We start from the raw sequence: 19,900 nt of genomic DNA, 5'->3' as shown, positions 1-19,900 counted from the left end.
AAACTAGTAACAGCCTCAGTAATCACGGGTCGAAGAGAAAAATCAAAATGGAAATTAAAAGGTATTTTTATATATACTTCAAAACATGCTATATGCAATAAACACAATTTTATCTGTCAATTTTAAAAAAACAAACTTTCTAAAAAATTAAAAGAAAGCTAAAATAGTACTTTGAACTATATTAAAATGGAAAAGTATCACATCAGTTTTTTTGTGATGTGGCTAAATACAGTACTTAGAGGGAAATGTGTAGCACAAAATAACTATATTAGAAAAGAAGGTATCAACTAAAGGACCTCAATTTTTACCTTAAGAAATTAGCAGATAAGAGCAAATTAAACCATCAAAAAGTAGAAGAATAAAAATAATTAAGAGCAAAGATTAATGATAACAGAAAACAGAAAAATACAGCCTATCAATGAAACCGAGAGCTGCCTCTCTGGGAAGATCAATAAAACTGATAAACTTCTAAGCTAGACTCTTCAGGAAAAAGGTAAGAAGAAACAAAATCCACTATCAGGCATGAAAGAGGGAAAATCATCATACAATCCAAAGATATTAAGAGAATAATAAGGCAATATTATGAATAACTGTACGCCAATAAGTTCAGCAGCCCTGATGAGAAGGACAAATGTCTTAAAAGACACAAACTAATTATAATGCTAAATCAAGAAGAAATAGGTAACCTGATTAACCCTAAATCTCTTAAGCAAATTGAATTGGTAGTTAAAATTCTATTCTGGAAGCTTCACTGGCAAATTCTACAAAATATTTAAGGAAGAAATAATACCAATTCCTTACAAACTTCCAGAAAATGCAGAGGTGGGAGCACTTATGAGAAGAGCATACTGTCATCAGAATCAGACAACTGATAGCACAAGAAAACAAGCTTCAACCTTATGAGATGGATACTATCAATTATTCCACTTTAGAGATGAAGAAATTTGGCATATAGAAACTCAGGAACTTGCCTAAAATCACAGAACTAATAATTGGCAGGCTACTTCAGAACCCATGCTTTTAACAATAATGCTATAAGTGCTTCTCAAATTCAATTAGATTCTAGACATTCTTACAAAAGAAAATAGTAATTTGACCAATACTTACCTAGAGACTATACTGGAACCATTATAGAGATCACTAGCATATGACAATGTGGCTAAAGGTCGTACTGAATTATATCGAGTAAACTTGGACAAGCATTCCTGAAATTCATCCAACTGGCTGGCAGTTCGACTGTCATCTATATGAAAAACAAAACAAAACAAAACAAAACAGATGAATTGAACTGCAAAGTAAGTCAAAGAGCCACATCCACAAATTAAAATTTATATTCTAAATACAAAAAACAATTTTTAAAGATTTTACTAAAGACTAGTTTGCACAACTTAATTGGTTAATTTTTCAGTTTTAATAAAAAATGTCTTGGTTCTTTGAAAGATACTGTCTCTTTCCAACATGAATTCTCACTTTTTTGGCAATAATTTCTTGGAATAATAATAATAATTATAATAATAATAATAATAATAATAAAGCTACTATTTAAGAGTCATTAAAACAAAAATCCACCAATGGAGAATGTGAGGATGTTAAGAGTACATATATTGGATGGGTATTTGTTAGTTTGAAGGAATGTGTTTACTGGCATACATATTTATGCCCATGTCTTCTTTAAAATCCCGTTTACAATAACATTTTAGATAAAATAGTTTATAAATAAGACGAAATATTTGGTCAAATAATACACTGAAATGTTTCAAATCCTATTACAGGACGACAGCAGAAAACTGTAATGTTATGAACTATTAATTCTAAAAAAGACAAAAAAATTTGAAATTGCTCCTTTTTATCTCAAAGAGTGCCTTCATCAAGAAAAAATACTCATTCAAATCTCTTGCTGAAATATGAAAAACAATAATTCCATCCAGTGGTACAGTATACAAATACCTTGGGTAAAGTCCACTTCAGTAAACTATTGGAAGATAAATCATGTGGAATTTAAAACACAGTATCAGTTTACGAACTACCTGAGAATACAACTAATCTATTCTCCAGTCTATTAATAGAAGCAGACCTACACTAAAAGCATAAATTTAAAAAATCATTGCTTTTCAGCACTGCGTCGTTTGAATGTATACTTTCCTTTCTGAAGAATGAAAAAAACAATGAGCACTTCAGTTTCCTAGACTGAAACTGAGACAAGTTTGTTACACCACTGTATTTTCACAGCTTCTTTATTCTAAGCCCATACATACACACACACACAACTTTTTCAAGGTAAACGTTCACGATTTCCCTTCTTAAATGACATCTGAAGTATAGTAAGCATAATAAAAGTAAGATGCAATTCTAGGTTGAAAATTCTTTTCTTTAAGAATGTTGAATATTGGCCCCCACTCCCTTCTGGCTTGTAGAGTTTCTGCCGAGAGATGCGCTGTTAGTCTGATGGGCTTCCCTTTGTGGGTAACCCGACCTTTCTCTCTGGCTGCCGCTAACATTTTTTCCTTCATTTCAACTTTGGTGAATCTGACAATGATGTGTCTTTGAGCTGCTCTTCTCGAGGAGTATCTTTGTGGTGTTCTCTGTATTTCCTGAATCTGAATGTTGGTCTGCCTTGCTAGATTGGGGAAGTTCTCCTGGATAATATTCTGCAGAGTGTTTTCCAACTTGGTTCCATTCTCCCCGTCACTTTCAGCTACACCAATCAGATGTAGATTTGGTCTTTTCACATAGTCCCATATTTCATGGAGGCTTTGTTCGTTTCTTTTTATTCTTTTTTCTCTAAACTTCCCTTCTCACTTCATTTCATTCATTTCATCTTCCATCACTGATACCCTTTCTTCTAGTTGACTGCATCGGCTCCTGAGGCTTCTGTATTCTTCACGTAGTTCTCGAGCCTTGGCTTTCAGCTCCATCAGCTCCTTTAAGCACTTCTCTGTATTGATTATTCTAGTTATACATTCGTCTAAATTTTCTTCAAAGTTTTCAACTTCTTTGCCTTTGGTTTGAATTTCCTCCTGTAGCTCGCAGTAGTTTGATCGTCTGAAGCCTTCTTCTCTCAACTCGTCAAAGTCATTCTCCATCCAGCTTTGTTCCATTGCTGGTAAGGAACTGCGCTCCTTTGAAGGAAGAGAGGCGCTCTGCTTTTTAGAGTTTCCAGTTTTTCTGCTGTTTTTTCCCCATCTTTGTGGTTTTATCTACTTTTGGTCATTGATGATGGTGATGTACAGATGGGTTTTTGGTGTGGATGTCCTTTCTGTTTGTTAGTTTTCCTTCTAACAGACAGGACCCTCCCTCAGCTGCAGGTCTGTTGGAGTTTGCTAGAGGTCCACTCCACACCCTGTTTGCCTAGGTACCAGCAGTGGTGGTTGCAGAACAGCGGATTTTCGTGAACTGCGAATGCTGCTGTCTGATCCTTCCTCTGGAAGTTTTGTCTCAGAAGAGTAACTGGCCCTGTGAGGTGTCAGTCTCCCCCTACTGGGGGATGCCTCCCAGTTAGGCTGCTCAGCAGTCAGGGGTCAGGGACCCACTTGAGGAGGCAGTCTGCCCATTCTCAGATCTCCAGCTGCGTGCTGGGAGAACCACTGCTCTCTTCAAAGCTGTCAGACAGGGACATTTAAGTCTGCAGAGGTTACTGCTGTCTTTTTGTTTGTCTGTGCCCTGCCCCAAGAGGTGGAGCCTACAGAGGCAGGCAGGCCTCCTTGAACTGTGGTGGGCTCCTCCCAGTTTCAGCTTCCCAGCTCCTTTGTTTACCTAAGCAAGCCTGGGCAATGGCGGGTGCCCCTCCCCCAGCCTCGTTGCAGCCTTGCAGTTTGATCTCAGACTGCTGTGCTAGCAATCAGCAAGACTCCGTGGGCGTAGGACCCTCCAAGCCAGGTGCGGGATATAATCTCCTGGTGCACCGTTTTTTAAGCCCGTCAGAAAAGCGCAGTATTGGGGTGGAAGTGACCCGATTTTCCAGGTGCCGTCTGTCACCCCTTTCTTTGACTAGGAAAGGGAACTCCCTGACTCCCTGAGCTTCCCGAGTGAGGCAATGCCTCGCCCTGCTTCAGCATATCCAGCCAAACTAAGCTTCATAAGTGAAGGAGAAATAAAATACTTCACAGACAAGCAAATGCTGAGAGATTTTGTCACCACTAGGCCTGCCCTAAAGAGCTCCTGAAGGAAGCACTAAATATGGAAAGGAACAACTGGTACCAGCCACTGCAAAATCATGACAAATTGTAAAGACCATCGAGGCTAGGAAGAAACTGCATCAACTAACGAGCAAAATAACCAGCTAACATCATAATGACAGGATCAAATTCACACATAACAATATTAACTTTAAATGTAAATGGACTAAATGCTCCAATTAAAAGACACAGACTGGCAAACTGGATAAAGACTCAAGACCCATCAGAGTGCTGTATTCAGGAAACCCATCTCACATGCAGACACACATAGGCTCAAAATAAAAGGATGGAGGAAGATCTACCAAGCAAATGGAAAACAAAGGCATGGGTTGCAATCCTAGTCTCTGATAAAACAGACTTTAAACCAACAAAGATCAAAAGAGACAAAGAAGGCCATTACATAATGATGGTAAAGGGATCAATTCAACAAGAAGAGCTAACTATCCTAAATATATATGCACCCAATACAGGAGCACCCAGATTCATAAAACAAGTCCTGAGGGACCTACAAAGAGACTTAGATTCCCACACAATAATAATGGGAGACTTTAACACCCCACTGTCAACATTACACAGATCAACGAGACAGAAAGTTAACAAGGATACCCAGGAATTGAACTCAGCTCTGCACCAAGCGGACCTAACAGACATCTACAGAACTCTCCACCCCAAATCAACAGAATATACATTTTTTTCAGCACCACACCACACCTATTCCAAAATTGACCACATAGTTGGAAGTAAAGCTCTCCTCAGAAAATGTAAAAGAACAGAAATTATAACAAACTGTCTCTCAGACCACAGTGCAATCAAACTAGAATTCAGGTTTAAGAAACTCACTCAAAACCGCTCAACAACATGGAAACTGAACAACCTGCTCCTGAATGACTACTGGGTACATAACGAAATGAAGGCAGAAATAAAGATGTTCTTTGAAACCAACGAGAACAAAGACACAACGTACCAGAATCTCTGGGACACATTCAAAGCAGTGTGCAGAGGGAAATTTATAGCACTAAATGCCCACAAGAGAAAGCAGGAAAGATCCAAAATTCACACCCTAACATCACAATTAAAAGAACTAGAAAAGCAAGAGGAAACACATTCAAAAGCTAGCAGAAGGCAAGAAATAACTAAAATCAGAGCAGAACTGAAGGAAATAGAGACACAAAAAACCCTTCAAAAAATTAATGAATCCAGGAGCTGGTTTTTTGAAAGGATCAACAAAATTGATAGACCGCTGGCAGGACTAATAAAGAAGAAAAGAGAGAAAAATCAAATAGATGCAATAAAAAATGATAAAGGGGATATTACCACCGATCCCACAGAAATACAAACTACCATCAGAGAATACTACAAACACCTCTATGCAAATAAACTAGAAAATCTAGAAGAAATGGATAAATTCCTCAACACATACACCCTCCCAAGACTAAACCAGGAAGAAGTTGAATCTCTGAATAGACCAATAACAGGAGCTGAAATTGTGGCAATAATCAATAGCTTACCAACCAAAAAGAGTCCAGGGCCAGACGGATTCACAGCCGAATTCTACCAGAGGTACAAGGAGGAACTGGTACCATTCCTTCTGAAACTATTCCAATCAATAGAAAAAGAGGGAATCCTCCCTAACTCATTTTATGAGGCCAGCATCATCCTGATACCAAAGCCAGGCAGAGACACAACAAAAAAAGAGAATTTTAGACCAATATCCTTGATGAACATTGATGCAAAAATCCTCAATAAAATACTGGCAAACAGAATTCAGCAGCACATCAAAAAGCTTATCCACCATGATCAAGTGGGCTTCATCCCTGGGATGCAAGGCTGGTTCAATATATGCAAATCAATAAATGTAATCCAGTATATAAACAGAACCAAAGACAAAAACCACATGATTATCTCAATAGATGCAGAAAAAGCCTTTGACAAAATTCAACAACCTTTCATGCTAAAAACTCTCAATAAATTAGGTATTGATGGGACGTATCTCAAAATAATAAGAGCTATCTATGACAAACCCACAGCCAATATCATACTGAATGGGCAAAAACTGGAAGCATTCCCTTTGAAAACTGGCACAAGACAGGGATGCCCTCTCTCACCACTCCTATTCAACATAGTGTTGGAAGTTCTGGCCAGGGCAATCAGGCAGGAGAAGGAATTAAAGGGTATTCAATTAGGAAAAGAGGAAGTCAAATTGTCCCTGTTTGCAGGTGACATGATTGTATATCTAGAAAAACCCATTGTCTCAGCCCAAAATCTCCTTAAGCTGACAAGCAACTTCAGCAAAGTCTCAGGATACAAAATCAATGTACAAAAATCACAAGCATTCTTATACACCAATAACAGACAAACAGAGAGCCAAATCATGAGTGAACTCCCATTCACAATTGCTACAAAGAGAATAAAATACCTAGGAATCCAACTTACAAGGGATGTGAAGGACCTCTTCAAGGAGAACTACAAACCACTGCTCAATGAAATAAAAGAGGATACAAACAAATGGAAGAACATTCCATGCTCATGGGTAGGAAGAATCAATATGGTGAAAATGGCCATATTGTCCAAGGTAATTTATAGATTCAATGCCATCCCCATCAAGCTACCAATGACTTTCTTCACAGAACTAGAAAAACCTACTTTAAAGTTCATATGGAACCAAAAAAGACTCTGCATCGCCAAGTCAATCCTAAGCCAAAAGAACAAAGCTGGAGGCATCACGCTACCTGACTTCAAACTATACTACAAGGCTACAGTAACCAAAACAGCATGGTACTGGTACCAAAACAGAGATACAGATCAATGGAATAGAACAGAGCCCTCAGAAATAACGCCACATATCTACAACTATCTGATCTTTGACAAACCTGACAAAAACAAGCAATGGGGAAAGGATTCCCTATTTAATAAATGGTGCTGGGAAAACTGGCTAGCCATATGTAGAAAGCTGAAACTGGATCCCTTCCTTACACCTTATACAAAAATTAATTCAGGATGCATTAAAGACTTAAATGTTAGACCCAAAACCATAAAAACCCTAGAAGAAAACCTAGGCATTACCATTCAGGACATAGGCATGGGCAAGGACTTCATGTCTAAAACACCAAAAGCAATGGCAACAAAAGCCAAAATTGACAAATGGGATCTAATTAAACTCAAGAGCTTCTGCACAGCAAAAGAAACTACCATCAGAGTGAACAGGCAACCTACAAAATGGGAGAAAATTTTCACAACCTACTCATCTGACAAAGGGCTAATATCCAGAATCTACAATGAACTCCAACAAATTTACAAGAAAAACACAAACAACCCCATCAAAAAGTGAGTGAAGGACATGAACAGACACTTCTCAAAAGAAGACATTTATGCAGCCAGAAAACACATGAAAAAATGCTCATCATCACTGGCCATCAGAGAAATGCAAATCAAAACCACAATGAGATACCATCTCACACCAGTTTAGAATGGCAATCATTAAAAAGTCAGGAAACAACAGGTGCTGGAGAGGATGTGGAGAAATAGGAACACTTTTACACTGTTGGTGGGACTGTAAACTACTTCAACCCTTGTGGAAGTCAGTGTGGCGATTCCTCAGGGATCTAGAACTAGAAATACCATTTGACCCAGCCATCCCATTACTGGGTATATACCCAAAGGATTATAAATCATGCTGCTATAAAGACACATGCACACGTATGTTTATTGCGGCACTATTCACAATAGCAAAGACTTGGAACCAACCCAAATGTCCAACAATGATAGACTGGATTAAGAAAATGTGGCACATATACACCATGGAATACTATGCAGCCATAAAAAATGATGAGTTCATGTCCTTTGTAGGGACATGGATGAAATTGGAAATCATTATTCTCAGTAAACTATCACAAGAACCAAAAACCAAACACCGCATATTCTCACCCATAGGTGGGAACTGAACAATGAGAACAGATGGACACAGAAAGGGGAATATCACACTCTGGGGACTGTTGTGGGGTGGGGGGAGGGGGGAGGGATAGCTTTAGGAGATATACCTAATGCTAAATGATGAGTTAATGGGTGCAGCACACCAGCATCGCACACGTATACATACGTAACTAAGCTGCACATTGTGCACATGTACCCTAAAACTTAGAGTATAATAATAAATAAATAAATAAAAGATGCAAGAATTATTAAGTCAAAAGAGTTATACAGATAATATAACGCACGGTAAAGAATTTATGCTATCTGGTGATATTAGGTTATCTTGAAAATAACTGTTTGCATGACGAAATTTATGTAACAATTATTATAAGAAAAAAATAAACAACAGGGCCGGGTGCAGCAGCTCACACCTGTAATCCCAGTACTTTGGGAGGCCAAGGCAGGTGGATCACCTGAGGTCGGGAGTTCGAGACCAGCCTGACTAACATGGAGAAACCCTGTCTCTACTAAAAATACAAAATTAGCCGGGCGTGCTGGAGCATGCCTGTAATCCTAGCTACTCGGGAGGCTAGGCAGGAGAATCGCTTGAACCCAGGAGGTGGAGGATGTCGTGAGCCAAGATGGCGCCACTGCATTCCAGCCTGGGCAACGAGAGCAAAACTCCATCTCAAAAAAAAAAGAAAAAAGAAAAATAAATAACATTACTTGAGGAAACTGAGTGAGCTTTTGTCCCTGATATTTTACAAATTTCAAAGATTTAAACACTAAGCAAATTCATCAAAACACCTAGATTTAAAGGGTGCACTCAGTTGTGCTTCCATTCTAAAGAGGGCAAAAGGAATTACCTAACAGGCAATATCATAACGGTATTGAGATAAAACTCTTGCTCCACAAAAATTATTCTCAGGAAATTCCACATATTATAAAGAAAACATGGGTTATTTGCAAAAATAAAAATCCCAACTGTACTGCAGAGTGGTCTGGATATAACAGTTAATGATTCTTTTTATATGGAATCCTATTACTGTGAGTTATTTAACATTCTATATACTGGAAAGATGGTTGGTTTTATTAATTTAAAAACTGTTTCAATGTTATCCTATTCATTCCCATTTTGATATCAATTCGTAAGTATATAAAACTCACAAGCATTCAATATTGTGTATTCTGTTCTACGCTAATAATCCTTTTCTAGGCTAACTGGATTTCTGCCTATCATATAAGCTCATTAATAGCTACTTTCAACAGAACCCATAAAGAAAACAATAAAACTAGTTTTTCAGTATCTGAAAGTATAGTAATTGATTTTAACTTATGAGGTTACAAAAAGGTAGAATTTTGTTTGCATGGTGTTTTATCATCAACATCCACACATATCTGCTGGTCTATCACCTCTCCTATCCTAATTACAAATTGGTTTGTAAAAGTGTATTCAATGTCTCTTTTCTTTCTCCTAAAGCTTTATAATTAACTTCCTCTTTCAATTACAGTTAAAACTCCGAAGTAATAGTTCTTTAATATTCATCTTTCATTTTAATAGTTGGAAATAAAAGGGAATACAGATGGATTTACAGATTCTCATTTGAAAATATACAAAGGACAATCAACCTCTTAGGTACACCGTTTCGGAGAAGTTAAAATTTCCCCTTTACAGTCAAAGGTACTAGGAGGAACTTACAATCCAGCAATATAATTAGATTAGCTAGCTAACGTAAGATTCCTGAAAACTAGAGACATGTTTTAGGTACAATACAGCCATACCCATACAAATAAAAATCTATCTAATTTTCCTCCTGGTTTTAATTTATTATTCTATTGTCTTGTAAAGCTACACCCCCAAAAATAAACTGACTTGTGATGACCTTTACTATTCCATACCATGCCTATGCTGCCAGTGACTTAAAGATTACTAATAATAGCCTACCCAATCTCTTTCCCACCTCTTTTTTTAAAGGTCTGCCACTTGCCTATAGTTGTATTTCAATATCATACCAACAAATAATGTATGAAAGGGTTAACATGAACTCTACCAGTCAGAATGCAGGTTTTGGGCTACTTTCAACTTAACATCTCCCAAAGTACTGGGATTACAGGCATGAGCCACCGCGCCCGGCCTGATTTTGGGAATCTTAACATCCAGAAATTGTTAGAAGATAATTATCAAATAGAAAATGAGTTACTTTTTCCAACAAAATAAGAAGACACAAACAAATGGAAGAATATTCCATGCTCATGGATAGGAAGAATCAATATTGTGAAAATGGCCATACTGCCCAATGTAATTTATAAATTCAATGCCATCCCCATCAAGCTACCAATGACTTTCTTCACAGAACTGGAAAAAACTACTTTAAAGTTCATATGGAACCAAAAAAGAGCCCACATTGCCAAGACAATCCTAAGCAAAAATTATTACACAAGCACAATAAGGGGCTCCATTCCCAGGCAATAAATGAAAGCTTTCCATGCATAAAAACTGTTTGTTGTTAATTTCAAACAAACAAACAAATTTTGGCTTCTCCCTTGGTCTTCAGAGGAGAAATGCTTTGTAAATCTAATATATTTTTTCCTATACCACTAATCGTGAGGCAAATTTGTCTGTAGGATCTAAGCAATACGTAGATTATAAATAATATAAACATATGTATTCAAGAGAAAACCAACACCCAGTTTGTAACAACCAATAAAATATCAGACTTTTTTTTTCCCCCTTGGTGGGGTTTATTTTAAGCAGATGCCTCATTAATGACCTGAATTAATTGAGCACCCAACATGTACCAAGCATTGTATCTTATATATGTCACTTACAATCATTAAAAAACCCATTAGGGTTAATGTCTCTGCTTCATAGATGAGCAAAGACACTGAGAAAGACTGAACAACAGAGTTAAGAAAAAGAGGAAAAACTAAATTACTTTTTTACAGTAATAGAAATATCCTATGCTATCACATCCACATCTTTGCATATGTTATTTCCTCTACTTTGAACATGTTTCTAAGTATCTTTTTCAGTTAATTCATACTCGAATAGCCCATATACAACTCCTCTGAAATCCCTACACTGATCATTCCCTTCCACCTCCCCATTTTCAATTCGGCCTGGATTTTTTTTTTTTACTATCAGTTGTATTAGTGGATATTATTATCTATTCTCATGATACTCCTGTAAACTTATTTAGCACATAATATTACACAGAATTGTTTATCTGTTGCTTTCCCTGACTCGATTTACAACACTCCTTAACGACAGAAACCAGTTCTTTCATCTTTTTATTCTTAGCACAGAGGACAGTGCTTAGAACTTCATGTTTATTTAATGTTAAATAGGAGGCAACTCAATGAAACTTATTTTTGTTGGCTACATATTCATAGCTGAATTTCTTTTTAACTTTATCTAGCTTGCCATATAAAGATTCAGAATTCACAAATATAGAACAAAAAATCGTCATTGGAAAGTAACATTCTCTAAGATCACTAAGAACCTCCCTGATGATCTGGTAGACTATGTCAAAAATACATACTTTTGCTTTGCAATTAGGACTTTCCATAAATTCAGCACAAAAACCTAGAAACAGATCTGAAATGTAGATTTCAAATAATTTGAGAAGGTCTAAATATATACCTGAGATACGAGACATCCTTGTAGAAAAGTAACACTGCTCCAAGTCTTCAAAATGAGCAGTAAGTCGTTTTCGTCTTGATGCTAATGTGCTGTTATACCAAGGCTGTTTCTTTGTCTAAAATAATAAGAAAAGACACAAAACTTAGAACAAACAATCCTCTTCTTTTGCACAGAATACTCAAATGTTTGAGCATTTACCTTCAGAAGTTCATCACAGTAAAATGATTACAAATGGTAAAAAACTGTAATTCTGAAATATTTTCCAATTTTTCTTTTAACATGAAAATAGAAACCAAATTCATTCACAGAATGATTAAAACTAATAATGACTAAAAATAAGCTCTAAAGGACAGTTTTACAAGACTAAAATGAGAAACATCTTCAATTCTACAAATAAAATGAAGACAGAATTCATTATGCCATTCTAAAATTTAGAATTTTGGGAATCTTTTTTTTTTTTTGAGACAGAGTCCCGCTCTGTCGCCCAGGCTGGAGTGCAGTGGTGCCATCTCAGCTCACTGCAAGCTCTACCTCCCAGTTTCACGCCATTCTCCTGCCTCAGCCTCCCGAGTAGCTGAGACTACATCGGCCTGCCACCATGCCCGGCTAATTATATTGAATTTTTAGTACAGACAGGGTTTCACCGTTAGCCAGGATGATCTCGATCTCCTGACCTCATGATCCACTTGCCTCGGCCTCCCAAAGTGCTGGGATTACAGGCATAAGCCACCGCACCCGGCCTGATTTTGGGAATCTTCATATCCAAAAATTGTTAGAAAATAATTATCAAATAGAAAAGGAGTTACTTTTTCCAACGAAATAAGAGGACACAAACAAACAGAATAACATTCCATGCTCATGAATAGGAAGAATCAATATTGTGAAAATGGCCATATTGCCCAAAGTAATTTATAAATTCAATGCCATCCCCATCAAGCTACCAATGACTTTCTTCACAGAATTGGAAAAAACTACTTTAAAGTTCATATGGAACCAAAAAAGAGCCCACATTGCCGAGACAATCCTAAGCAAAAAGAACAAAGCTGGAGGCATCACACTACCTGACTTCAAACTATACTACAAAGCTACAGTAACCAAAACAGCATGGTACTGGTACCAAAACAGAAGGATAGACCAATGGAACAGAACAGATGCCTCAGAAATAACACTACACAGCTACAACCATTTGATTTTTGACAAATGTGACAAAAACAAAAAATGGGGAAAGGATTCCCTATTTAGTAAATGGTACTGGGAAAACTGGCTAGCCATATGTAGAAAGCTGAAACTGGATCTCTTCATTACACCTTATACAAAAATTAATTTAAGATGGATTAAAGACTTAAATGTTAGACCTCAAACCATAAAAACCCTAGAAGAAAACCTAGACAATACCATTCAGGACATAGGCATGGACAATGATTTCATGACTAAAACACCAAAAGCAATGGCAACAAAAGCCAAAATTCACAAATGGGATCTAATTAAACTCAAGAGCTTCTGCAAAGCAAAAGAAACTATCATCAGAGTGAACAGGCAACCTACAGAATGGGAGAAAATTTTTGCAATCTATTCATCTGAGAAAGGGCTAAAATCTAGAATCCACAAAGAACACAAAGAAATTTACAAGAAAAAAACAAACAACCCCATCAAAAAGTGGGCGAAGGACATGAACAGACACTTCTCAAAAGAAGACATTTATGCAGCCAACAGACACATGAAAAAATGCTCATCATCACTGGCCATCAGAGAAATGCAAATCAAAACCACAATGAGATACCATCTCACACCAGTTAGAATGGCGATCATTAAAAAGTCAGGAAACAACAGGTGCTGGAGAGGATGTGGAGAAATAGGAATGCTTTTACACTGTTGATGGGAGTATAAACTAGTTCAACCATTGTGGAAGACAGTGTGGCGATTCCTCAAGGATCTAGAACTAGAAATACCATTTGACCCAGCCACCCTATTACGGGGTATATACCCAAAGGATTATAAATCATGCTACTACAAAGACACATGCACATGTATGTTTATTGCAGCACTATTCACAATAGCAAAGATTTGGCACCAACTCAAATGTCCATCAATGATAGACTGGATTAAGAAAACATGGCACATATACACCATGGAATACTATGCAGCCATAAAAAAGGATGAGTTCATTTCTGTTGTAGCAACATGGATGAAGCTGGAAACCATCATTCTGAGCAAACTATCGCAGGATAGAAAACCAAACACCATATGTTCTCACTCATAGGTGGGAAATGAACAATGAGAACACCTGGACACAGGAAGGGGAACATCACACACTGGGGTCTGTCATGGGGTGGGGGGATGGGTGAGGGATAGCACTAGGAGAAACACCTAATGTAAATGACGAGTTAATGGGTCCAGCTAACCAACATGGCACATGTATACATATGTGACAAATCTGCACGTTGTGCACATGTACCCTAGAACTTAAAGTATAATAAAAAAAAAAAAGAATGAGCTGCTGATACATACAAAACAGAATGAATCTCAAAAAAACACTGAATAACAGTCATACACAAAAGGTAATGTTATTACAAAATTTCATTATATAAGGATTAAAAACAGGTGAATTATGAGTTTCTAGAAGTCAGTATAATATTTGCCCCCTGAAGAACTCGGACTGAAATGGAAAGGAGCATAAGGGCAAGATGAATGTTCCATATGTTCATCTAGGCATTGTGCAATCACATGTATGTGTTTGTCAAATCTCATTCAAGCAAATACATAAGATCTGCGCTTTTCTTTATATGTATTTTACCTCCATTTCAAAGAAGGCATAATAAAAAATTATTTTATTATTACTTCCAAAAAAAGAAAAATGAGTTGCTTTTTCATTATCCCTACACTGTAGCCTTACAACCTGGAATTATTGGAATAGTTCTTAACTGTAAGAAATATCTATTTGGCCAGGCGCAGTGGCTCGTACCTGTAATCCCAGCATTTTGGGAGGCCAAGTTGGGCAGATCACCTGAGGTCAGCAGTTCAAGACCAGCCAGACCAACATGGAGAAACCCCGTCTGTACTAAAAATACGAAATTAGCCAGGCATCATGGTGCATGCCTGTAATCTCAGCTACTCGGGAGGCTGAGGTAGGAGAATCACTTGAACCCAGGAGGCGGAGGCTGCGGTGAGCTGAGGTCACACCATTGCACTCCAGCCTGGGCAACAAGAGCAAAACTCTGTCTCCAAAAAAAAAAATCTATTAGGCTGGGCACGGTGGTTCACGCCTGTAATCCCAGCACTTTGGGAGGCCAAGGTGTGTGGATCACGAGGTCAGAAGTTCAAGACCAGCCTGGCCAACATGGTGAAACCCCGTCTCTACTAAAAATACAAAAATGAGCCGGGCACGGTGCCAGGATCCCAGCTACTTGGGAGGCTGGGGCAGGAGAATCACTTGAAACAGGGCTGCAGGGGCTGCAATGAGCCAAGATCAAGCCAGTGCACCCCAGCCTGGGTGACAGAGTGAGACTCCGTCTAAAAAACAAACAAACAAACAAAAAAAACAAAAAAAATCTATTTAATACTGATTATCAGATTAAGAGGCAATAATATACACATGCCAAAGAGTTTGATATATTCGTTAGAATAACAAAATCAGATAAAAGGCAATAAACTTGAAAAATGTTAGCATATAAATCCTATAAAAAAAACAAAGGTTTGTGGTCCTAAATATGTATGATATTTACTTGCTGGCACAAGTTCACCAATAACTGTACCACAATGCCAAATGCATACTAAGGTACTGTAATGTATACTACAGTGTATCCCTGCTTTGATAAAACTAGATGGGAGGAGCTAAGAGTCATATTTTAAAGCACTGCTTCACTCTAAGAACTAAACTCTGAGTTTTTTTCCTTCTTGACCAAATTCCTATTTAAGGAGGCTGCAGTCATGCCCTGCAAACGATAAAATCTCATCAGATGGGTTTTACTTAACCTTATATAATCTCTCTTAGTTTTCAACCTGACTCTGAATAATGTCACGACAAATAAAGAAGGAAAACAACATATTTTACCCCCAAATAGTTTTTTGCCATATTTTGAAATGACCCTGCAAAGCAGTCTTTTGTGGGGAAAATTTTGCATCTTTATTAACATAACTACACCCTTCCCCTTCCAGGCCCTCCCAATCCTGAAGAGATTAACTGAGAGTCCAGCCTAATTAGGAAACATTTACCATTTACTGCCTCTAAAGGTAGCCACCTATGAGACTTCATCTACATTAAAACTTTGTTCTTCACAACCCAGGTCTTTAGATAGTAACTTAACTCTTTGAACCAAGAGTCAATCTAAAAATCTCTGAATCCATGTGTGACCTGTAAGCCAATCCCTGTTCCCACCCCCTGTCCCTGCCTGCAGTCCTGCCTTTCCAGATCAAATCAATGTAAACTTCCTAAGTAATGATAGGTGTCTTATGTCTCCTTAAAATGTATACCAACCACCTTGGGCACATGTTCTCAGGACCTCTTGAGACTGTGCCTCAGGCCAGGGTCACTCATTTTGGTTTTTTTGGCTCCAAATAAACCTCTTTAAAAAAGTTTATTTGGCTCCAAATAAACTTCTTTAAATATTTTATAGCGTTTGACTCTCTTTAATAACTCAGAAGAAAGTAAGATAATTTTCAAAGACTTAACAGACAAACAGGAAGGTGAACTCAGAGATGTAATGATAAACAAAATATAACAGCAGCAGCACAGGGCAGGGGGAAAGAGGAGGACAATAACCACACAAAAACAAGTAATTGAACTGGGATTTGGAGAATTAAGCCCAGGGACCACAAGTAGGAAAACAGAATTTACAAAGTAGAAAAGAAATCTGAAAGAACTGCCCAGAATGTAGGATAAAAGCCAAGAAGACAAAAAAATTTGAAAAACAATATAAGAGGCATAAAAGAATAATAGTTTGAAATATGGCCAGAGACTCAGAAGAAAAGACCAAGAAACTAAAGAAGAAATATTGGAAGAGTTGATGGCTGAGATTTTTCCAGAACTGAAAACAGACATGAATACACAGACAGTGAAATTATTCCAATCAAGTGAAATAATTAAAAAGAAACCGACAATTAGACACAGTAAAGTGAAACTGTGTTTTTGTCTATACAGCAAAAATATCTTAAAACCAGAAAAAAGATAATTTATTTAGGAACAACAATTAAAAAGGCAAAATGCTTTTCAAGAGCAGTAGAAAGAAGCTAGAGCAAAAAGGACATCAATAATCTTAAAAAAGTTGAGAGAAAAGAATTCCAACCTAAAATTCAGAACCCCAAAAGGCTATCTCACAACATCATAAACAAAAACGAAGTACCAGTGAGCCATCTCTAAAAGAATTTCTGCCTGTAATCCCAGCTACTCAGGAGGCTGAGGCAAGGGAATAGCTTGAACCCAGGAGGCAGAGGTTGCAGAGAGCTGAGATCATGCCACTGTGCCACTGTACTCAAGCCTGGGCAACAGAGCGAGACTCCGTCTCAAAAAAAAAAAAAAAAAAATTCTGAAATTGTGTACTTGAATAATACAATGACAGAAACTGGAAGATCTGAGACACAAAATGAAAAAAGAGAGCAAGGAAACTAGCAAATAAATAAGTGATTCTAAATATTACTATTAATTGTCATATCTAGTTTATGGGGCTTAAGAATAAGACAAAAAATTATCCAAGTAACAATATATAAGTCAGAAGAAAGTGACAAAAGTTGCATTCTGGAGCTCTTGTATTGTTCAGGAAGGTAATTAAGATAAACTCTGCTTAGATGATAGGTGTGAATAAATTTCAAGGACAACTACTGAAAGCACAGTGATAGAATAGGTAACAATCAAACCAGAAGAGGGATGGTGGAGGAGGTAAAAACGTAAGGAAAAAAATCAAAAACTGAGAAAAACAGAAGTATAATAACTAAAAAAGAATGAAATTATATCAGTATTAGCAATAAATGTAAATGGAAACAATCACTAATAGAAATAGTGACAGAATAGATTTAAAATAAAGGTATGCTATCTGCCAAAGAAATACTTAAAACAGAGACAAACTAAAAAATTAGGATAACATGAAAGAATACTAACTAAAGGAGAAAAAATAGATTCAAGATGAAAAACATTAATAAGGATGAAAATAGCCGCTGTATATGAGAAAAGGTTCAATTTATCATAACCCATCTGTATGTAATAAGAGAGCCTTAACATTTTTCAGGCAGAAATTGCCAGAGAAGTGGACAAACCTATTAACACAATGGGAGATAAATCTGCAAGTCAACTGAGTTATGCAACTAGTGTTATGCAAGTAACACTAGTTTATATATGGCCAAATATGAAATTTGATATAATGAACATATAGAAAACACTGTACCTAATTTAAAAATAGGCATTCTTCTTAAGCATGCATGGAACATTTACAAAAACTGACCATGTAATATGTTACTGGATAATATGTTTACAATCTTGAGAAAGGGCAGAATTTCTTAAATGAAACACAAGAAGTACTAATATAAAAATTATAAATTGCATGACACAGAAATTAAGAACTTCTGTTCACCAAAATTCATCATTAAAAAGGTGAGACAAGAAGATACAAACTGTAAGAAGATATTTGCAGTATCCAAAAACAAATGATTGGTATCCAGAATACATCTATTTCTCTAAGACCAACACAAAAAAATGGGGAAAGACTTGAAATGCCATTTTACAAAAGACAAAACATAAAGGCCAATACATATAAGAAAAGGTGCTGTTTTATAGTGGCAGGAAAAAAAAATTAAAGTCACAACTATGCTCTATTTATTACCACTAAGGTGACAATCATTTTAAAGTCCAACAATACTAATTATCAGCAAGAATGCTGAGAACCTGGAACTCATACACTCATGTAGTGGGAGTTTCAAATTGATAAAAGTATGCTGGAAAACAATTTGTTATTAACTCAAAATACAAATTTTGCATACCCAATGCCCTTCAATTCCTCTCCTAGGTACAAATCTACGGAAACTCTTGCACCTGTGCATCTGGAGACATGTACAAAGATGCCCTTACTAGCAAGAACAACAAAAACACTAGAAGTACATGTAATGTATACAGATTCAACTGAAAAATTGTAGTATAGTAACACAATGGAATATTATACATCAGTGACAATCAACTACAGCCACAGGCATCAGCAATTAATCTCTGAAAAAACAAATCTCAGAAATCTACTTACTATTTTTATAAAGTTCAAATATAGCCAAAACAAATAATATAGGGGTGTGTATACATGTGGTAAAACTTTTTTAAAAGTCAACATATTGATAAACATAAATATCAGAAAAATAATTATATTTGGATAGGAAGCAGGTGATAAAACTGGTTAGGAATACATGAGTAACCTGTATGCTACTTTTAATATTCTATTATTAAATAACTAACGCAGAAGCTGGTTCCATAAAAGTTTTGCTATATTTCTAATTTACATATTAATGAAATATATTCCTTTGTAGGTACCAACATATTTTTTATAAATACTAAGATTGTAATTCTAGATTTTAGCCTACAGATCTCTTAAAAAGTGATCTGGCTGGGCATGGTGGCTCATGCCTGTATTCCCAGCAGTTTCGGAGGCAGAGGTGGGCGGATCACAAGGTCAAGAGATTGAGACTATCCTGGCCAAAATGGTGAAACCCTGTCTCAAAATATAAAAATTAGTGGCCAGGTGTGGTGGCTCGCCTGTAATCCCAGCACTTTGGGAGGCCGAGGTGGGGAGATCACAAGGTCAGGAGATTGAGACCATCCTGGTTAACACGGTGAAACCCTGTCTCTACTAAAAATAAAAAAAAAATTAGCCAGACGTGGTGGCGGGCGCCTGTAGTCCCAGCTACTTGGGAGGCTGAGGCAGGAGAATGCCGTGAACCTGGGAGGCGGAGCCTGCAGTGAGCCGAGATCACGCCACTGCACTCCAGCCTAGGTGACAGAGCGAGAGACTCTGTCTCAAAAAAAAAAAAAAAAAAAAAAAAAAAGTTAGCTGGGCACAGTGGCACACACCTGTAGTCCTAGCTACTCGGGAGGCTCAGGCAGGAGAATCACTTTAACCCAGGAAGCGGAGGTTGCAGTGAGCTGAGATTGCGCCACTGCACTCCAGCCTGGAGAGAGTGAGACTGTGTCTCAAAAAAAAAGAAA

At 37.1% G+C, this 19,900-nt stretch overlaps 1 protein-coding gene across 10 annotated transcripts in view; it reads right to left on the bottom strand.

Moving 5' to 3' along the window:
• COP1 (COP1 E3 ubiquitin ligase) overlaps positions 1-19,900 on the bottom strand; it is a 263,125-nt gene that overhangs the window by 131,116 nt on the left and 112,109 nt on the right. For all 10 annotated transcript variants that reach the window (XM_009240673.4, XM_024232782.3, XM_024232783.2 and 7 more), the window contains 2 exons: positions 11,728-11,842; positions 1,108-1,243 (listed from right to left, as the gene is read on the bottom strand). In XM_009240673.4, coding sequence (XP_009238948.1) covers positions 1,108-1,243; positions 11,728-11,842 — 251 coding nt within the window. The remainder of the gene's footprint in view (positions 1-1,107; positions 1,244-11,727; positions 11,843-19,900) is intronic.

The sequence above is a fragment of the Pongo abelii genome, chromosome 1, assembly GCF_028885655.2.
Source record: "Pongo abelii isolate AG06213 chromosome 1, NHGRI_mPonAbe1-v2.0_pri, whole genome shotgun sequence".
Lineage (NCBI taxonomy): Eukaryota > Metazoa > Chordata > Mammalia > Primates > Hominidae > Pongo > Pongo abelii.
The sequence above is the reverse complement of the archived record's forward strand: the minus strand, read 5'-3'. Positions and strand labels throughout refer to the sequence as shown.